The 19361-nt window shown below is 56.3% G+C and overlaps 2 protein-coding genes across 2 annotated transcripts in view; one reads left to right on the plus strand and one right to left on the minus strand.

Moving 5' to 3' along the window:
• Nucleotides 1-249: 249 nt before the first annotated feature.
• On the minus strand, nucleotides 250-5906 carry IER3 (immediate early response 3). Its single transcript, XM_053967929.1, has 3 exons — nucleotides 4329-5906; nucleotides 2776-3634; nucleotides 250-1351 (listed from the first exon to the last, which is right to left on the minus strand). The coding sequence occupies exons 2-3, from the start codon at nucleotides 2959-2961 to the stop codon at nucleotides 1061-1063; spliced, it is 477 nt and encodes a 158-aa protein (XP_053823904.1). The 5' UTR covers nucleotides 2962-3634; nucleotides 4329-5906; the 3' UTR covers nucleotides 250-1060.
• A 4549-nt stretch (nucleotides 5907-10455) lies between these two features.
• The window catches only part of LOC128801710 (epithelial discoidin domain-containing receptor 1-like), a 23356-nt gene continuing 14450 nt past the window's right edge, over nucleotides 10456-19361 (plus strand). The window contains exons 1-14 of the mRNA XM_053967747.1: nucleotides 10456-10577; nucleotides 11122-11224; nucleotides 11538-11766; nucleotides 12317-12464; nucleotides 13085-13187; nucleotides 13396-13582; nucleotides 13767-14013; nucleotides 14826-14939; nucleotides 15477-15634; nucleotides 16519-16738; nucleotides 17119-17217; nucleotides 17297-17466; nucleotides 17837-17976; nucleotides 18426-18660. Coding sequence (XP_053823722.1) covers nucleotides 10484-10577; nucleotides 11122-11224; nucleotides 11538-11766; nucleotides 12317-12464; nucleotides 13085-13187; nucleotides 13396-13582; nucleotides 13767-14013; nucleotides 14826-14939; nucleotides 15477-15634; nucleotides 16519-16738; nucleotides 17119-17217; nucleotides 17297-17466; nucleotides 17837-17976; nucleotides 18426-18660 — 2247 coding nt within the window. The 5' untranslated portion in view covers nucleotides 10456-10483. The remainder of the gene's footprint in view (nucleotides 10578-11121; nucleotides 11225-11537; nucleotides 11767-12316; nucleotides 12465-13084; nucleotides 13188-13395; nucleotides 13583-13766; nucleotides 14014-14825; nucleotides 14940-15476; nucleotides 15635-16518; nucleotides 16739-17118; nucleotides 17218-17296; nucleotides 17467-17836; nucleotides 17977-18425; nucleotides 18661-19361) is intronic.

The following is a 19361-nucleotide window of genomic DNA, read 5'->3' on the forward strand; positions in this document are numbered from 1 at the left end:
ATTAGGGATAAAATTAGGATTTTCACAAAATATTTAAGGGTAAAATACCAAAAAAATCAGGACTTTCCATCATTTTCCAAAAAAAATTTGGGATAAAATGGTCAAAATTGGGAATTTCTAAGAAAATGAGGGATAAAATCAGGATTTTAAAAAAAATTTGGGATAAAATGCCCCAAAAATTTGGATTTTTCCACCATTTCCCCCCATTCTGAGCACAGGAAATTCCAATAAAGACACAACACCCGTTAATTAATTCACTTGATGAGTTTAATTAATTAAAATATCAAAAATCCCCCCTCAAATTGAGTCACAATCAATCATCCAGGGGTGATTAATTAATAAATAATTAATAAATATTAGCAAATAAATAAGAACAAATAAATAAGAACAAATAAATAACAAATAAATAATTATAATAAATAATTGATAATTAATCAATTCAGCACCCACAGGTGCTGAAGCTGAGGTAGAGGTGACCTCGTTAATTAAAACCTCGTTAATGAGGCCATCCTGGCCACGCCCCTTTCCAGTGCTCCCAGTTCCAAACTGGGATTGAGGAACCTCAAAATCCAAATGTTGGCTTTGTTCCCACGTTAATTGGGAGGTAATTAACGCGCTGGTCATTAATTAGAGGTTAATCAACCGGATAATTAATTAAGGGATGGGAAAATCCATCTTAATCCATGGCTCTGTCCCTTCCCAGTGCTCCCAGTTCCAAACTGGGATTATCCAACCTCTCAACCTTCTTCCAACCCGGAGCTCTTCGACCTCAATTAACAACCTCATTAATTAGTCCAGGGGGGCGTGGCACTCCTGGGATTGACCAACTTCCAGCTCTTCGTCCTTAATTAACGACCTCGTTAATTAGTCCAGGGGGGCGTGGCACTCCTGGGACTTCCATCTCTTCGTCCTTAATTAACGACCTCGTTAATTAGTCCGGGGGGGCGTGGCACTCTTGGGACTTCCATCTCTTCGTCCTTAATTAACGACCTCGTTAATTAGTCCAGGGGGGCGTGGCACTCCTGGGCACCGCCCCCCGGCAGGGTTTGGGGCGGGTCCCTCAGCTCCTCCTGGCGCCACCAGGGGGCGCCAAAGGCGGCGCCACCGACACCGAGGGGCAGGGGGCGCCCGCGGGCGCCGCCGTCCCGCTGCCGTTCCCGGCCGGAATTTGGGGTCCCTCAGGAACCGGGGGCGTCCCCAGGGTCGTCCTCGTCCCCAGAGGCGTCCCCAGAGCGACATCGGTGCCGACGTCACCCGGCGCGTTGTAGATTTGGGTGCCCACCACGGCCAGGAGGAGCAGCAGGAGTCGCTTGGCGGCGCTGGGTTCTTCCGAGGGGAGGGGACGACGAACCTGGAAGCGGGCGGGGGGGGGGGGAAATAAAATTAATCCCAAAATTTGGGGGTCAGGGATCACCTGGAGGGGAGAATTCCCGGGAATTCCAGGAAAAATTCTCGGTCGGAAAAGGGTGCCGAGGTGGGATTAGAGATGGGTTGGGGAACCCATCCAAGGGGTGACCCTGGTGGAGCCTGCTTAGCTTCAAAAAAGGGGTGAGGGGAATAAACCCTCCCCTGGGGTAAGTAACTCTTATTTTGGGGTAAATAAATCCCATTTTGGGATAAACTTCCCTTTGTTTTGAGGGATAATAAATCCATTTTATGTGAAAAAAAAATCCCTCTTCAGGGAAATAAAGCCCCTTTCGGGTCAGGCTGGGGAACTCATCCAAGGGGTGACCCAGGCAGACCCTGCTTAGCTTCCCAAGAGGGCTGGGAGAACTAACCCTCCGTGGGGTAAATAATGCTCATTTTGAGGCAAATAATTCCCGCTCTGGGATAAAATTCCCTTTGTTTTTGGATAAATAAGTCAAATTTTGGGGAAAAAAAAAATCCGTTTTTAGGGGAAAAAAAACCCTTTTGGGTCAGGCTGGGGAACCCATCCAAGGCGCGACCCGGGCGGACTCTGCTTAGCTTCACAAAGAGGTTGGGGGAATTAAACCCCCCTGGGGCAAATCATTCCCATACTGGGGCAAATAATTCCCACTCCGGGATAAAATTTCCTCTTTTTGGACAAATAAATCCCAGCCTGGAGCAGAGAACTCGGCGGGGAGGGGCCCAAATCCTGCCCCGAGGGCGCCAGGAAGGGCTGAGTCAGATCGGAGGAGGTGGAAGTGACTCAGCCTCCCCCACCCCTGCGGGAAATGAGGCCAATTTCGGATTCCGGGCGGGGAATTCCGGGAATTTGGGATTTGGGAGGGGTTTAGGGGGAGCTACAGGGGATTTGGGGGTTGTAGGGGGCTTAGGGAGGGGAGGTTTGGGGGGATTTGAGGACGTCTGGGGGGTTTAGGGCGAAGCAGGGGAAGTTTAGGGCGAGTTGGGGGGGTTAGGACGAGCTTGAGGCAGTTCAGAAGGAATTTGGAAGAGTTCAGGGCGAATTTGGGGAAGTTTAGGGAAGTTTAGGGCAGATTTGAGGGGGCTCAGGGCCATTTTCAGGGGGATCGGGGCGAGTTTGGGCGAAGTTTAGGGCGAATTTTAGAAGTTTAGGGCGAGTTTGGGGAAAGTTTAGGGCAAATTTTCGAAGTTTGAGGCGAATTTGGAGGAAGTTTGCGGCAAACTTTAGAAGTTTTGGGGAGTTCAGGGGGGTTTAGGCGTGGCCATAGGCGACTTCTGGTATCTATAGGGGACATGAAGGATATAGCATGACCCAAACCACCCCAAAACCTCCAAATTCAGGTTAAACCCCCCCCAAAAAAAAGCCCCCAAAATCCCTCCCATACTCACAGCGGGCGGGTAAAGAACGCGGCGATGCCGCCGCCGGGGCCTGGAGGGGCCGGGGGGCGGCGGGAGGGGTTCGAAGGTGAAGTGACGAGGTGGGGACGGTGCCACCCCCTTGGGGACACCCTCGGGATGTCCCCAAACCCGCCCCGGACACCGCGCGGTGGCCGCGACCGCCGCCACCATCGACATCGCGACAGGAAATGCCGGGATTCGAACCCGCGGCCCCGCCGTTATAACGGGGGGTGGAGGCCACGCCCACGCCGCGATCTGATTGGTGGAGAAGGGAGGGGGGTGTGGTTTGTGAGGAAGCCACGCCCACCCGGGGAATTCCCGCGGTTTGAGTCACGTAATTTGCGTCATTCCCGGGAAAAAAAAAATAGCGGGAAAACCGGGAATTTTGGGGGGGAAAAGGCGGGAATTTTGGGGGGAGGGGAAGTGGGAATTTTATGGGGAGAAAAAGGGGAAATTTTCTGGGGGGAAATTGGGAGGTTTTGGGGGAAAAAATGGGAATTTCTGGGGGGAAAATGGGAATTTTTGGGGGACAAAAATTGGGATTTTTCGGGAGAAACCAGGAATTTTATGGGGAAAAAAATCTGAATATTTTGGGGGGAAAATTGGGAATTTCCAAATATTTATTGAAAGGAAGGAAACGTACTGGAATGAGGAATTTTTATTTAAAGATGGAAAATCGTCCCCAAAAGATTAAAAAAAACCTTGAAAAATAAAAAAAATTAAAAAAAAAAATAAAAAGAAAAAAAAATAAAAAAGGCAAAAAAAGTGGTAAAAAGCCAAAAGAAGGCTCCAAAAAAAAGCCTCAAAATTCCATTTTTTACTCCGAATTTTGTCCCTCAGTGGCCTCGACCTGCAGGGGGGAGAGACAGACTCAGACTTCAAAATTCCTGAAATTCACCACAAAATTCCCAAATTTCATCCCAAAATTCCCCCAAATTCTTGAAAGTTATCCCAAAATTTCACCCCAAAATCCCAAATTCATTCCCAAAAATCCCAAATTTAACCCCAAAATTCCCGGATTTCATAAGAAAATCTGGAATTTATTTCCGCAAATCCCCAAAATTCCAAAATTTAATCCCCAAAATTCTAAATTTATTCCAGAAATTCCCCAAATTCCCAAATTTATTCCCCAAATTCCCATTTTCCCCAGGTTTCTGTCGGGCTCCGTTCCCAGGGTCGTTCCCGTGGGAATTCCGGGAATTCCCCAAATCTGGGGAATTTTGGCCCCAATTTTCTGCCTCCGGCTCTTACGTGGGGCGGCCACAGGAGGCGCCCACGCCTTTGGGGGAGGGAACCAAAATACTCCCAAAATTCCCCAAATATTCCCAAAAATATTCCCGGAAAAATCCCCAAATATTCCTAAAATACTCCCAAAATATTCCCAGAAAAATTCCCAAAGTATTCCCAAAATTTTCCAAAATAAATCTGAAAAATTAAAAAAAAAAAAAAAAAAAAAAAAAACAACCAAATAACCCAAATATTCCCCAAAAATTCAAAGAAGTTCCCCAAACCTTCCCGGAATGAATTCCCGGATTTCCCCTCACCTGGGCTCTGATCCGGGGCTTCGTCCGGAGCCACTCGGGGTTTTCCATAGGGCATTTTCCATAGGGGACACTCTAGAGGGGACCTGGGGCTTTCCATAGGGGATTTGGGATCCCTTATACAATCCCCTACAGGATGCGCAGGATCCCCCATAGCATGCGTAGAATCCCCTATAGGATCCCCTAGAGAATACATAGGATCCCCTATAGGCTCCCCCAGAGGATGAACAGGATCCCCTATAGGATCCCCCATAGGATCCCCTATAGGATCCCCCATAGGATGCACAGGATCCCCCATAGGATCCCCTACAGGATGTACAGGATCCCCTATAGCATGCATAGGATCCCCTACAGGATGTACAGGATCCCCTATAGCATGCATAGAATCCCCTATAAGATCCCCCAGCGGATGAACAGGATCCCCCATAGGATGCCCTATAGGATCCCCCATAGGATCCCCCATAGGATCCCCCACAGGATGCACGGGATCCCCCATAGGATCCCCTATAGGATGCACAGGATCCCCCACAGGATCCCCCACAGGATCCCCCACATGATCCCCCATAGGGTGTGTAGGGGCCGGCGTGTGCCGGGGCCGTGGCGGATCCCCTGGGGGGAGCCCCTGCAGCGCGGGGTCCCCTATAGGATCCATACGGCCCCGGCCGTAGGTTGAGCCCGGCCTTGCTGTGGCCTTGGCCCCGGGGGCAGCGCACGGGACAGCGCCCCCCGCTGGGGCCTGGGCGTCCCCTATGGATCCCCTACGGATCCCTGCTGGGGCCTGGGTGTCCCCTATGGATCCCCTACGGATCCCCTATGGATCCCTGCTGGGGCCTGGGTGTCCCCTATGGATCCCCTACGGATCCCCTATGGATCCCTGCTGGGGCCTGGGCGTCCCCTATGGATCCCCTATGGATCCCCCATGGATCCCCGCTGGGGCCTGGGCATCCCCTATGGATCCCCTATGGATCCCCCATGGATCCCCTATGGATCCCTGCTGGGGCCTGGGCGTCCCCTATGGATCCCCTATGGATCTCTGCTGGGGCCTGGGCGTCCCCTATGGATCCCCTATGGATCCCCCATGGATCCCCGCTGGGGCCTGGGCATCCCCTATGGATCCCCTATGGATCCCCCATGGATCCCCTATGGATCCCTGCTGGGGCCTGGGCGTCCCCTATGGATCCCCTATGGATCCCCTACAGATCCCCCATGGATCCCCCATGGATCCCCTATGGATCCCCTACGGATCGCTGCTGGGGCCTGGGCGTCCCCTATGGATCCCCGCTGGGGCCTGGGCGTCCCCTATGGATCCCCGCTGGGGCCTGGGCGTCCCCCATGGATCCCCTACGGATCCCTGCTGGGGCCTGGGCGTCCCCTATGGATCCCCCATGGATCCCCTATGGAGCACACTTATGGATCCCCTGTGGGAGCCCTGCAGATCCCCTATAGATCCCCCATGGATCCCCTATAGAATCCCACAGACCCCCCCAAAGGAGCCCAGGGCGGGGCTGGGCGGCACCTACAGAGCCCCTATGGACCCCCGGTGTCCCCTATGGACCCCAAATGTCCCCTACGGACCCCAAATGTCCTCTATAGACACCCAAATGTCCCCCATAGATCCCATGTAGGGCCCCTGAGCCCCCCCCAATGTCCCCTACAGACCCCATAGGGCCCCAAACCCCTCAAAAATCCCCTACAGGCCCCAAAATCCCCCCCCCAAAATCCCCTATACCCCCCAAAAATCCCCTATAGACCCTCAAACCACCCTATAGGTAGGACTCAACCCCCCCCCCGCCCAAAATCTCCCCCCCGAAGTCCCCTATAGCCCCCATAGGTCCCATATAGGGCCCAACCCCCCACATCCCCAACAGACCCCACAGGTCCCATATAGGGCCCAACTCCCCCCCAAAAATCCCCTATGGACCCCAAAATCCCCCCATAGACCCCACAGGTCCCATATAGGGCCCAACACCCCCCCACAAATCCCCTATAGACCCCAAATGTCCCCTATAGACGCCTCCAAGCCCCCCATAGGTCCCCTATAGGACCCAAAATCCCCCCCAAAATCCCCTATAGACCCCACAGGTCCCATATAGGGCCCAACCCCCCCCAAATCCCCTATAGACCCCAAAAATCCCCAATAGATCCCAACCCCCCCAAATCCCCTATAGACCCCATATAGAGCCCAACGCTCCCCCCCCCCCAAAAGTCCCCTATAGACCCCAAAATCCACCCCACCCCCCAAAAATGCCCTATGGCCGCCATAGGTTCCGGATATCCCCAGAAACCACTCCGGATATTCCCCAAATCCCCTACAGATCCCATCCCCCACCCTCCATAGGTACCATCGACCCCTCTCCCTTCCCCTCTCCCCACCCTCCATCCAAACATTCCGGATACCCCCAAAACCCCCAAATATCCCCCCTATAGATCCCCTATAGATCCCCCTAGAGATCCAGCCAGGCCTCACCCGCCCCGCGCCCGCCCCCACATTCTATACCCCCTTCAAACCCCCCCATGACCCTTTACAGGAGCCCCCAGTCCCATTTGGAACCCCAAACCGCCCCTATAGATCCCCTATAGAATCCCCTATAGATCCCAGCCAGGCCTCACCCGCCCCGCCCCCCCCCCCCCCACATTCTATATCCCCCTCAAACCCCCCTCAAACCCCCCCAAACCCCTCGGGGACCCTTTGGAGAAGCCTCCAGACCCATTTGGGACCCGAAACCGCCCCTATGGATCCCCTACAGAGCCCCTATAGCCTCCGTGCGTCCCCTCCCCGCTCGCCCTCAGCCGCCTCTAAAATGGCGGCCGCCACCTCCCCCTCACGGCAGCGAAGCCACGCCCCCCCGAGTGGCGAGACCGCTGATTGCTTGGTTCTCCCCTAGCGACAATTCTGATTGGTTGTTGCCACGGCAGCGCGGCGTTGATTGGTTGAGAGGGGCGGGAGGCGGGTTTTGGCGTGTGGTGAGGGGGCGGGGTTTTGGCGGGAAGGGGCGGGGTTAAGGCGGTGATTGACGTGGGGATGATAATGAGAGGGTGGGGTATGCAAATGAGAGGGCGTGGTTTGTTTATTGGAGAAAGGCTAATAATCGGCAATTAATAGGGTTAATAATGGGAAGTAATGATTACCAATTAACGGCTAATAATGGGAAATGATTATTACTAACGGGAAACAATGACTATTAATTAGGAAGGAATAATTAATTGTGACTAATAATTATTAATATTTAGGAAATTGCAATTAATAATTAGGAATAATGATTAATTATGAATAACAATGACTAATAATGACTAAAAAAGACTAATAATTAGGATGTAATCGTTAATAATTGTAAAATAATGGCTGATAATGACTAATAATTGGGAAATAATGATTAATAATTGGAAAATAATTGCTAATAATGACAAATAATGACGAATAATCCCTAATAATTTAGGAAGTAATGAATAATAATTGGGTAATTCTGTCTAATAATTATGAATAATGCCTAATAACCCCTAATAATTAGGAAATAATGCCTAATAAATTGGAAATAATGCCTAATAACCGCTAATAATTAGGCAATAATGCCTAATAATTAGGAAATAATTAATAATAACCCCTAACAATTAATAATTAGGAAATAATGAATAATAATCCCTAATTTCCCCCCAGCCCCTCCCCCCCTTTCCCAGCTGTTCCCGGGAGCGGCCCCGGGGGGGGGAGGGGGGGGGGAGGGGCGGCAGCTGCGCGGTCACGTGACCCGGGGGGGGGGAGGGGAGGGAGCCCCGAGGGGGGAGGGGGAAAAAAAAAAGAGAATTTTGGGGGGAAAATGGAGAAAAAAGGGGAAAAACGGAAATTTTGGGGGGGGGAAATGGGAATTTTAAGGGAGGAAATGGGAATTTGGGGAGGGGGGGAAATGAGAATTTTGGACGGAAAAGGGGAATTTTGGGGAGAGCGCATGGGGGAAAATGGTAATTTTGGGGGGAAATGGGGGGAAATGGGAATTTTGGGGGGGGGAATGGGAATTTTTGGGAAAAAAAAAGGGAATTTTGGGGGCAAAAATGGGGATTTTGGGGGGAAATGGGGAAAAAATTGAAATTTTTTGGGCGGGAATGGGGATTTTTGGGGGAAAATGGGGATTTTGGGGGGGAAAATGGGGAACAATTGGGAATTTGGGGAAAATTTTGGAATTTTGGGGAAAATTGGAATATTGGGGAAAAATGGAGATTTTGGGGGGAAATGGGAATTAAAGGGGAATTTTTGGGGAAGCAATGGGGGAAAAATGGGGGGGAAATGGGAAATTTTGGAAGGAAAAGGGGGAAATGGGAATTTTTGGGGAAAAAATGAGAATTTGTGGGGAAAATGGGGAAAATGGAATTTTGGTGGTGGGGGTGGGAATTTTGGGAATAACAAATCCCAAAAAGGGGAATTTTGGGGATAAAAGGCAGAAAAAAAGAGGAATTTGGGTTAAAAATCAGAAAATCAGAAAAATCAAAAAATCTGAATTTTGGAGTTTTACCCCTCAAAAAAAAAAATTGGAATTTTGGGAATTTCCCCTTTTTTTTGTTGTTTAGGTTGTGTTGTTTTTTTTTTTTTTTTTTTTTTCTCATGAATTTTGGGAATTTTTCGTGGGAATTCGGAGTCCGGGAGCCCCCCTGGAGCCCCCCTGGGGGGAGGTCCCGGGAATTTTTGGGGATTTCGGGAGGATCCGGGGGGGATTTGGGAGCGACAAGAGGGAGCCGAGGAGAGCGGTGGGCACCGGGCACCGGGGATTTGGGGATTCGGGGGAAATTCGGGAATTTTGGGGGGAAATTTGGGAATTTGGGGTGATTTGTGGTGAGTTTGGGGGGGATTTTGGGGGGATTTCAGAGAATTTTAGGGTGGTTTTTTTTGAATTGGGGGAATTTGGGCGAGTTGGGGGGAATTTGGGTGGTTTTTTTTGGGAATTGGGGGAATTTGGGGGTGATCTGGGAATTTTGGGGAAAAATTTGGGGATCTTGGGGGATTTCGGGGGAGTTTGGGAGGATTTGGGGCAATTGGGGGAATTTTGGGGGTATTTGGGGGGAAATTTTAGGGGGATTTTGGAAATTTTGGGGGATTTTGGGAAGTTTGGGGAATTTGGAGGGTGTTTGGGGGGATTTTGGGGCGATTTGGGGGAAATTTTGGAAAAATTTTGGGAAATTGGGGGGAATTTGGGGGGCTATTGGGGGAATTCTGGGAAATTGGGGGATTGGGGGGGACTTGGGGGGATTTTGGGGGTTTTGGGGGGAGGTTGGAGGGATTTGCGGGGATTTGGGGAATTTGGGCAATTTGGGGCATTTGGGGGGATTTAGGGGGAGTTTGAGGCGGAGTTTGGGGGAAATGTGGGGATTTGGGGGATTTTTGGGAATTTAGGGGGGATTTGGGGGGGTTTTGGGTATTTTTTGGGTATTTCTGGGGATTTTTGGCCGGATTTTGGGGACATTTGGGGCCGATTTTGCCCCCCCCCCGGTGGTTTTAAATGGATGTTGATGAATATTCATCTTTATGCAAACGAGGGGGTGGGATCAGTCTGAGGCCACGCCCCTCTGCAGCTGTTGATGTGGGGAGGGGGGAGGGGGGGAAATTCCAGCAAAGGATTCTGGGAGCAGCTGCTGGGGGGGTTCCCAGTCCCCCCCAGTCCCCCCCAGTTCATCCCAGTCCATTCCAGTTAATCCCAGTCCCTCCCAGTCCCTCCCCAGTCCCTCCCAGTTCATCCCAGTCCATTCCAGTTAATCCCAGTCCCTCCCAGTCCCTCCCCAGTCCCTCCCAGTTCATCCCAGTCCATTCCCAGTTTATTCCAGTTCCTCCCAGTCCCTCCCAGTTCATCCCAGTTCACTCCCAGTTCACCCCCAGTCCATCCCAGTTCATCCCAGTTCATCCCAGTTCACTCCCAGTTCATTCCCAGTCCATCCCAGTTCATCCCAGTCCCTCCCAGTCCCCCCCAGTCCCCCCCCAGTCCCTCCCAGTTCATCCCAGTCCATTCCCAGTTTATTCCAGTCCATCCCTGTTAATCCCAGTTTACTCCCAGTTCATCCCAGTCCCTTCCAGTTCATCCCAGTTCACCCCCAGTCCCTCCAAGTCCCTCCCAGTTCACCCCCAGTCTCTCCCAGTTCCCTCCCAGTGCTCCCAGTATCCGCGGGCTGGGGGCGGGGCCATGGCGGCGCTGCCGCTGCCCCTCCCCCTCCTGCTGCTGGCCGGGGTGGCCGAGGGGACCCCGCGGGGGACAGCGGGGACAGCGCTGGACCTGGGTGAGTGACACCCGGGCCACCGGGGCCACCGGGGCCACCGGTGTCCCCGAATGTCCCCGAATGTCCCCGAATGTCCCCTCAATGTCCCCTCAATGTCCCCAATGTCCCCAATGTCCCCAATGTCCCCTCAATGTCCCCTCAATGTTCCCAATGTCCCCTCAATGTCCCCGTTGTCCCCGTTGTCCCCGTTGTCCCCAATGTCCCCTCAATGTCCCCAATGTCCCCAATGTCCCCATTGTCCCCTCAATGCCCTCAATGTCCCCAATGTCCCCAATGTCCCCGATGTCCCCGTTGTCCCCGCTGTCCCCAATGTCCCCGATGTCCCCATTGTCCCCTCAATGTCCCCAATGTCCCCGTTGTCCCCTCAATGTCCCCAATGTCCCCAATGTCCCCGTTGTCCCCTCAATGTCCCCGTTGTCCCCGTTGTCCCCAATGTCCCCGTTGTCCCCGTTGTCCCCTCTCAATGTCCCCGTTGTCCCCGTTGTCCCCTCTCAATGTCCCCGTTGTCCCCGTTGTCCCCTCTCAATGTCCCCGCTGTCCCCAGGCCGCTGTCGCTTCGCTCTGGGCATGCAGGACGGGACCATCCCCGACTTTCGCCTCTCAGCCTCCAGCGCCTGGTCAGACTCCACCGCCGCCCGCCACGGCCGGTAGGGACCAGTATAAACCAGTATAAACCAGTATAAACCACTATAAACCACTATAAACCAATATAAACCAGTTCAGACCCATATAAACCAGTTCAGACCAGTATAAGGGCCCGGTGTCCGGCGGGTCCCCTGAGTGTCCCCAGAAATGTCTCCAGGGTGTCCCCAAATGACCCCTGAGTGTCCCCAAATGACCCCTGAGTGTCCCCAAGTGTCCCCTGAGTGTCCCCAAACCTCAAAACGTCCCCAAATTCCTTGGCTTTTCCCACATCCCAAATGCCCCCAGACGTCCCCAAGCGTCCCCAAACGTCCCCAGGCTGGGCCGCAGCGACGGCGACGGCGCCTGGTGCCCGGCGGGGCCGGTGTTCCCGGCCGAGCAGGAGTTCCTGGAGGTGGACCTGGGCCGGCTGCACGTGGTGACGCTGGTGGGGACGCAGGGACGCCACGCGGGGGGACACGGCCGCGAGTTCGCCCGGCAGTACCGGCTGCGCTACAGCCGCGACCGGCGCCGCTGGCTGCGCTGGAGGGACCGCTGGGGAGCCGAGGTGGCCTTGGGGACGTCGGGGACATGGCGGGGGGTTGGGCGCAACGGGGGTGTCCAGGGGGTTTGGGGACATTGGGGTGTCGAGGGGATTTGGGAACACTGGGGATGTCCAGGGGGTTTGGGGACATTGGGGACATTGAGGACATTGGGGACACTGGGGACATTGAGGGGATTTAGGGACATCAACGGGATTTGGGCACATTGGGGGTGTTGGGGACATTGGGGACATTGAGGACATTGGGGGTGTTGGAGGTGTTGGGGACACTGAGGGGACTGAGGGGATTGGGGACATCGGGGGATTTGGGGACATTGCGCAGATTTGGGGACATTGGGGGTGCTGAGGGGATTTGGGGACCATGGGGACATTGAGGACATTGCGGAGCAGAGGCCATTGGGGACACCATGGGGACACCTGGGGGACATCTTGGGGACATTGTGGCGCCAAGGCCATCGGGGATGCCCTGGGCCGTGACGGACCCCGAGAAATTCCCGGGATCTCCTGGGCTGACGCCACCCTCGGGCGCCACCGGCCGCGGGTGGTGGCACCTCAGGTGATCGGTGGCAACGAGGACCCCGAGGGGGTGGTGCTCAAGGACCTGTCCCCGGCGCCGGTGGCCCGGGCGCTCCGGGTGTACCCGCGGGCGCCGCGCGCCATGAGCGTCTGCCTGCGCCTCGAGCTCTACGGCTGCCCCTGGGAGGGTGAGTGCCACCTCATTGTCACCTCATTGTCACCTCCCTGCCATCCCCGGGTCACCCCCGAGTCACCTCTGTCCCCCCGCTGGCTGTGAACGCACCACTGGTGTCCCTAAAGGGGTGGTGGTCGCCCATGGTCGCGTCCGGCACCCAACAGCCCTTGGTGGTGGCCCTGGGGCACCTGAGTTGGGGTCTTGTCACTGTGGGGTCAAAGGTCGGCTGTTGGGGTCATCCATTGGGTGTTGGGGTCAATGGTTGGGTGTTGGGGTCAACGGTTGGGTGTTGGGGTCAACGGTTGGGTGTTGGGGTCATCCACTGGGTGTTGGGGTCATCCATTGGGTGTTGGGGTCAACGGTTGGGTCATGGGGTCAACGGTTGGTTGACAACATCATCCATTGGCTCATGACATCATCATGGCCACCCCCCCAGCCCACCCAATGCCACCTCTTGGGCGTCCCCAAAGGGGTGGTTGCCCTCCATGGCCACGTCCCCCCTGTTAACCTGCTGGTGACCCCGTGGTGGCCCCATGCTGACCCCGCGGTGACCCTGTGGTGACTCCATGGTGACCCCGTGGTGACCCCGTGGTGGCCCCGTGGTGACATGTGGTGACACGTCACCGTCCCCAGCCGGGCTCCTGTCCTACACGGCCCCGCGGGGACACGTCATGGCCCTGGACCCCGTCCCCATCGTCCTCAACGACTCCACCTACGACGGCTTCAGCGCTGGCCCGTGAGTGTCCCCAGGTGTCCCCAGGTGTCCCCAGGTGTCCCCAAGGGCCACCTGCCCCAAGAATTCCCAAATTTCCTCTATCCAACCCCCCCCAGGTGTCCCCAAACCATCCCCAGGTGTCCCCAAACTCTCCCAGGTTGTCCCGTGGCAGTCCCCAGGAGGGTGGGACGGGACAATCCCAGGATCCAGGTGTGTCCCACCTGCCCAGGTTGCACTTCGGGGGGCTGGGCCAGCTCTCGGACGGGGTCCTGGGCCTCGATGACTTCTTGAGGACCCGCGAGCGCCGCCTGTGGCCGGGCTACGACTACGTGGGGTGGCCGCGGCCACCGGGGCCACAGCCCCACGTGGAGCTGGAGTTCGAGTTCCAGGAGCTCCGGACCTTCCACGCCATGCAGGTGCCCCAGGGAATGCTGGGGGATTTGGGGCGCCGGGAATGGTGGGATTGTTGGGCCATGGATGGACGGATGGGTGGCCACCACATCAACGCCACCTTGGGGTCTGCGATGTCCCTCTGGAGACCTTCTGGATTGGCCACCTGGCCCCAGAGCATCATGGGAGTTGTTGTCACCCCCCCCCCAGGTCCACTGCAACAACCTCCACACGCGCGGGGTCGGAATCTTCCGGGCGGTCGAGTGTCGCTTCAAGAAGATCTTGGCCACGGCCTGGGAGCCCATGGTGGCCACCCACAGCCTGGCCGGGGACATCAAGGACCCCAGCGCCCGCTCAGTCACCGTCCCCTTGGGCGGGCGCCATGCCCGCTTCATCCAGTGCCGCTTCTTCTTCGGCGCCGAGTGGATGCTCTTCAGTGAGGTCTCCTTCATCTCAGGTTGGGTGTTGGCGTCAAAGGTTGGGTCATGGGGTCAATGGTTGGCTGTTGGGGTCACCCATTGGGTGTTGGGGTCAACGGTTGGGTGTTGGGGTCAACTGTTGGGTGTTGGGGTCAACAGCGGGGTGTTGAGGTCAATGATTGGGTCATGGGGTCAATGGTTGGGTGTTGGGGTCAATGGTTGGGTGTTGGGGTCATCCATTGGGTATTGCGGTCAATGGTTGGGTGTTGTGGTCAATGGTTGGGTGTTGTGGTCAATGGTTGGGTGTTGCAGTCAATGGTTGGGTGTTGGGGTCATCCATTGGGTATTGCGGTCAATGGTTGAGTGTTGGGGTCAATGGCTGGGTGTTGCGGTCAATGGTTGGGTGTTGTGGTCAATGGTTGGGTGTTGGGGTCAATGGTTGAGTGTTGGGGTCAATGGTTGGGTGTTGGGGTCAATGGTTGGGTGTTGGGGTCAATGGTTGAGTGTTGGGGTCAATGGTTGGGTTTTGGGGTCAGTGGTTGGGTGTTGGGGTCAATGGTTGAGTGTTGGGGTCAATGGTTGGGTGTTGGGGTCAAGAGTTGGGTTTTGGGGTCAATGGTTGGGTGTTGGGGTCAATGGTTGGGTGTTGGGGTCAAGAGTTGGGTTTTGGGGTCATCCATTGGGTGTTGGGGTCAATGGTTGACCGGTGAGGTCATTGTCAGTTGATGACATCACTGATGTCGTGATGACGTCGCTGATGTCGTGATAACGTCATGGATGGTCTGTTATATCATTGTTGATGACGTCACTGACTCTTGATGACGTCACTGATGACTGTCCCCACCCCCAGAGGTGCTGGACGACCCCACGGGTGCCAGCGGGTGGCCCCCGACCCCTGACCCCTCCGCCGCCATCTTGGAAAATGCCCACGATGGGGGCGGAGCCACCAACGTCACCTCCTCGGGTAGGCGGGGCTTAACTGGGTGGGGTTTAAATGGGTGGGGGTGACTGGGCGGGACTAAACTGGGTGGGGCTTATTTGGGAGGGTTTTAGTGGGTGGGGCTTAAGTAGGATGCGCCTAAGTGGGTGAGTTTTAAATAGGCGGGGCTTCAGTGGGTGGGGCATGGCTTAACTGGGAGGGGATTGAGTGGGTGGGGTAAATGGGCGGGGCTTAAATTGGGTGGGGTTTAATTGGGTGGGGCTTTATGGGGTCTGGTTTAATGGAGTTGTGAATGGGTGGGGTTTGGTTGGGTGGGGCTTAATGGGGTGTGGCTTAGTGCAGGTGTAAGTGGGTGGGGTTTAACTGGGCGGGGCTTAATGGGGTGTGGCTTAGTGCAGGTGTAAGTGGGTGGGGTTTAATTGGGCGGGGCTTAATGGGGTGTGGCCTAATGGAGGTGTAAGTGGGTGGGGCTTCATTGAGTGAGGTTCAAAGGAGTGGGAATTAAGTGGGCGTGGTTTGTCCATGGTGGGCGTGGCCACCACACCCTCCTGCCCTTCCCAGTAGCCCCCGGGGAGGCCGAACCGGTCCCGCCGGCGGCCCAGGGCGAGGCGGGGCAGTCGCCGGCGCTGCTGGGCTGCCTGGGCGCCATCATCCTCCTCCTGCTCGCCGTCATCATCCTCATCCTGCGGCGCCGCCGCGCGGCCGGGCCGCTGGGCAAGGTCACTGGGAGCGACTGGGAGGGACTGGGAGGGACTGGGAGCGACTGGGAGGAACTGGGAGCGACTGGGAGGGACTGGGAGGGACTGGGAGCGACTGGGAGCGACCGGGAGCGACTGGGAGGGACTGGGAGGGACTGGGAGGAACTGGGAGCGACTGGGAGGGACTGGGAGGGACTGGGAGGGACTGGGAGGGACTGGGAGCGACTGGGAGGGACTGGGATGGACTGGGATGGACTGGGAGGGAGTGGGAGGGACTGGGAGGGACTGGGAGGGACTGGGAGCGACTGGGAGGGACTGGGAGCGACTGGGAGGGACTGGGAGGGACTGGGAGCGACTGGGAGGGACTGGGAGGGACTGGGAGCGACTGGGAGCGACTGGGAGGGACTGGGATGGACTGGGATGGACTGGGAGGGACTGGGAGGGACTGGGAGGGACTGGGAGCGACTGGGAGGGACTGGGAGGGACTGGGAGCGACTGGGAGGGACTGGGAGGGACTGGGAGCGACTGGGAGCGACTGGGAGGGACTGGGATGGACTGGGATGGACTGGGAGGGACTGGGAGCGACTGGGAGGGACTGGGAGGGACTGGGAGGGAGTGGGAGCGACTGGGAGGGACTGGGAGCGACTGGGAGCACTGGGAGGGACTGAACTGGTTTTTACTGCTCAGAACCAGTTCTAACTGGTTCTAACTGGTTTTTACTGCTCTGAGTCTGTTCTAACTGAGGCCGAACTGGTTTTTACTGGTCTGAACCAGTTCTAACTGGTTGTTACTGGTTCTAACTGAGGCTGAACTGGTTTTTACTGCTCGGAACCGGTTCCAGATGGTTCTAGCTGGTTCTAAAAACTGGTTCTAACTGGTTTTTACTGGTTCTTACTGGTTCTCAGGGCTGCGGGCCGGAGGCGGCGCTGCGGGTGCAGCTCTCGGGGGACACCGTGGTCATCAACAACGCCACGGGGGGCGGAGGGGCGCGGGGGGGACCCCGCTACGAGCGGATCGGAACCGGGACCGGGACCGGGACCGGGACCGGATTTGGAACCGGAACCGGGGAGTACCAGGAACCCACCCGGGCACGGCCCCGAACCCCCCCGGTGCCCCCCGGGGCTGGTGAGAGAGAGGAGGGAAAAAAGGGAAAAAAGGGGGAAAATGGGGAAAAATGGGGGAAAAAGGCAGGGAAAAAAGGGGAAAAAAGGCGGGGAAAAAGGAGGAGGAAAGAAAGGAAAAAGGGAGGGGAAAAGGAAAAAAGGTAAAAAGAAAAAGAAGAAGGGAAAAAAAGGGGGGAAAGGGAGAGAAAAGGGGAGGGAAAAAGGAGTGAGAGAGGATTTTCATTTTGGCTGAAATCTCCCCAGAAAATCCCAGGAATGAGGAAAAGGCTCAAAACGGCCCCAAAAATCCCTCGGGAATGGGAGAGGGGAGGGAAACCACACCCCTCACATGGCCACGCCCCTCTCTGACCACGCCCCTCTCTGTCTACGCCCCGCCCCCAGCCAACCCGGCCTATCGGCTGCTCCTGGCCACCTACGCCCGGCCAATAGGAGGCCTCGCCCTGGCCCCGCCCAATGCTGCCAAGCCAATCAACACCGACGGTAAGGGCGGGGCCGGGGGAGGACCGCGCCCAGTTTAGCCCCGCCCAAAATGACCTCACCTGTGCCCCTCCCTGCACAGGTGAGCCCGACGGGGGGGCGGGGGCCTACGCCGAGGCTGACGTCACCGGAGGCTCCGCCTACGCCCTGGCTGGCCCCGCCCACAGCCCCACCCATGGCCCCACCCTCCCGTCCTTCCCCCGGCACCGCCTCCGCTTCCGGGAGAAGCTGGGGGAGGGGCAGTTCGGAGAGGTAAGCCACGCCCCGGCATCAAGCCACGCCCCTGTCATTAGGCCACGCCCATTTTTGGGGCCACACCCTTGGGGAGCTTAGCCCCACCCCTAAATGGCTTTAGCCAAGATGCAAATGATGTGCCACACCCCCAAATGGTTTAGCCACACCCCTTCTTAAGGCCACACCCAGTACAGATTAGCCCCACCCCTAAAAGGCTTTAGCCCCGCCCCAAATTAATTTCCATGCCCATAAATGGTTTAGCGCAACCCCCTAAAAGGCCACACCCACTCCTGATTAGCCCCGCCCCATTTGTGAAGACCCACCCCTTCCTATTGGCCACACCCTCATGTGTTTGACCACGCCCTCTCTCATTCGGCCCCGCCCCCAGGTGCTGCTGTGTGAGGTCATCGCCCCCCACACCCTGGGCCTGGCCCCGCCCCCCGGCTCAGGCTCCGCCCCCTTGGCCCCAGAGCGCCCCCTGCTGGTGGCGGTCAAGGTGCTGCGGCCGGACGCGCCCAAGAACGCCCGGTAGGGATACTGGGAGAACTGGGAGGGACTGGGAGGGACTGGGAGGGACTGGGGGGGACTGGGACGGACTGGGAATGGACTGGGAGGGACTGGGATGGACTGGGAGGGACTGGGATGGACTGGGATGGACGGGGTGAGGGGGACAGGAGGATACAGGAGGGTGGCCATGGGAATCCAGGTGTTCCCAGGTGTTCTCAGGTGTTCCCAGGTGTTCCCAGGTGCACCCAGGTGTTCTCAGGTGTCCCCAGGTGTTCCCAGGTGTCCCCAGGTTCCCCCAGGTGTCCCCAGGTGTTCCCAGGTGTTCCCAGGTGTCCCCAGGTGTGCCCAGGTGTGCTCAGGTGTGCCCAGGTGAACTCAGGTGTGCCCAGGTGTTCCCAGGTGTTCCCAGGTGTGCCCAGGTGTGCCCAGGTGCGCCCAGGTGCGCTGACCCCGGGGCGGGGCGCGCCCAGGCGGGATTTCCTGCAGGAGGCGCGGACGCTGGGCCGGCTGCGGGACCCCAACATCGTGCGGCTGCTGGGGGTGTGCGCCGGGCCCGGCCCCCTGTGCATCGTCACCGAGTACATGGAGCACGGAGACCTGCACCGCTTCCTGGGCGGGCCCCGCGGCCACGCCCTCAGGTGGGACCCGCCCCCGTGCCCCCCACACCCGCCCGGGCCACGCCCTCCCGGGACACGCCCGCTCCCAGTTGTTAATGCTAGCATTTCCGGGGTTCCGGCCCTTTAAGAGGAGCCCGTCCGTAATTAAGCCACGCCCATAAAAGGCCACGCCCCAATATGGGCGCGCACACCTGAGCCACGCCCATCAGAGCCACGCCCGAGTTGTTTCCTGTCGGCATTTTTGGGGGTTCTGGCCCTTTAAGAGAAACCCCGCGATCGTTAAGCCACGCCCCTCCATAATTAAGCCACGCCCCAACATTGACACACCCAGCTGATCCACGCCCACTCTGGCCACGCCCACTCGAGCCACGCCCACTCCCAGCCACTCTGGCGGGAAAACGCAATTTTTCATCAAAACAAACAGCAAAAAAAATGCAGAAAAATTTTTTTTTTTTTTGGGGGGGGGGGAATGGATTTTTTGGGGGGGAAAAAGTGAAAAGTGGACTTTTTTGGAAAACCAGGAAAATTCCAAATTTTTGTTCCCGCGCTGGTGGATTTGGGAGCCCAGATCTCCTCCGGGATGAGGGAAAACAGATAAATGTGGGAGGAAAAATTGAATTTTTTTTTTTTTTTGAAAAATCAAATTTTTTGGGGAGAAAAAAGAAGAATAAGTGTAGAAAGGAAAAATCGAATTTTGTGGTGGGGGAAGCAATTTTTCGTACAGAAAAATCGCGGTTTTTGGGGGAAAAAAGCTGGTTTTGGGAGAAAAAGCTGTTTTGGGGGGGGGGG

The sequence above is a fragment of the Vidua chalybeata genome, chromosome 31 (assembly GCF_026979565.1).
Source record: "Vidua chalybeata isolate OUT-0048 chromosome 31, bVidCha1 merged haplotype, whole genome shotgun sequence".
Lineage (NCBI taxonomy): Eukaryota > Metazoa > Chordata > Aves > Passeriformes > Viduidae > Vidua > Vidua chalybeata.

Coding starts and splice junctions, on each gene's coding strand:
- IER3 (XM_053967929.1), bottom strand. CDS start 2,961: ATGTCGATGGTGGCGGCGGTCGCGGCCACCGCGCGGTGTCCGGGGCGG. Junction 1,352..2,775: donor GCGTTCTTTACCCGCCCGCT/GTGAGTATGGGA, acceptor GCCCGCTTCCAG/GTTCGTCGTCCCCTCCCCTC.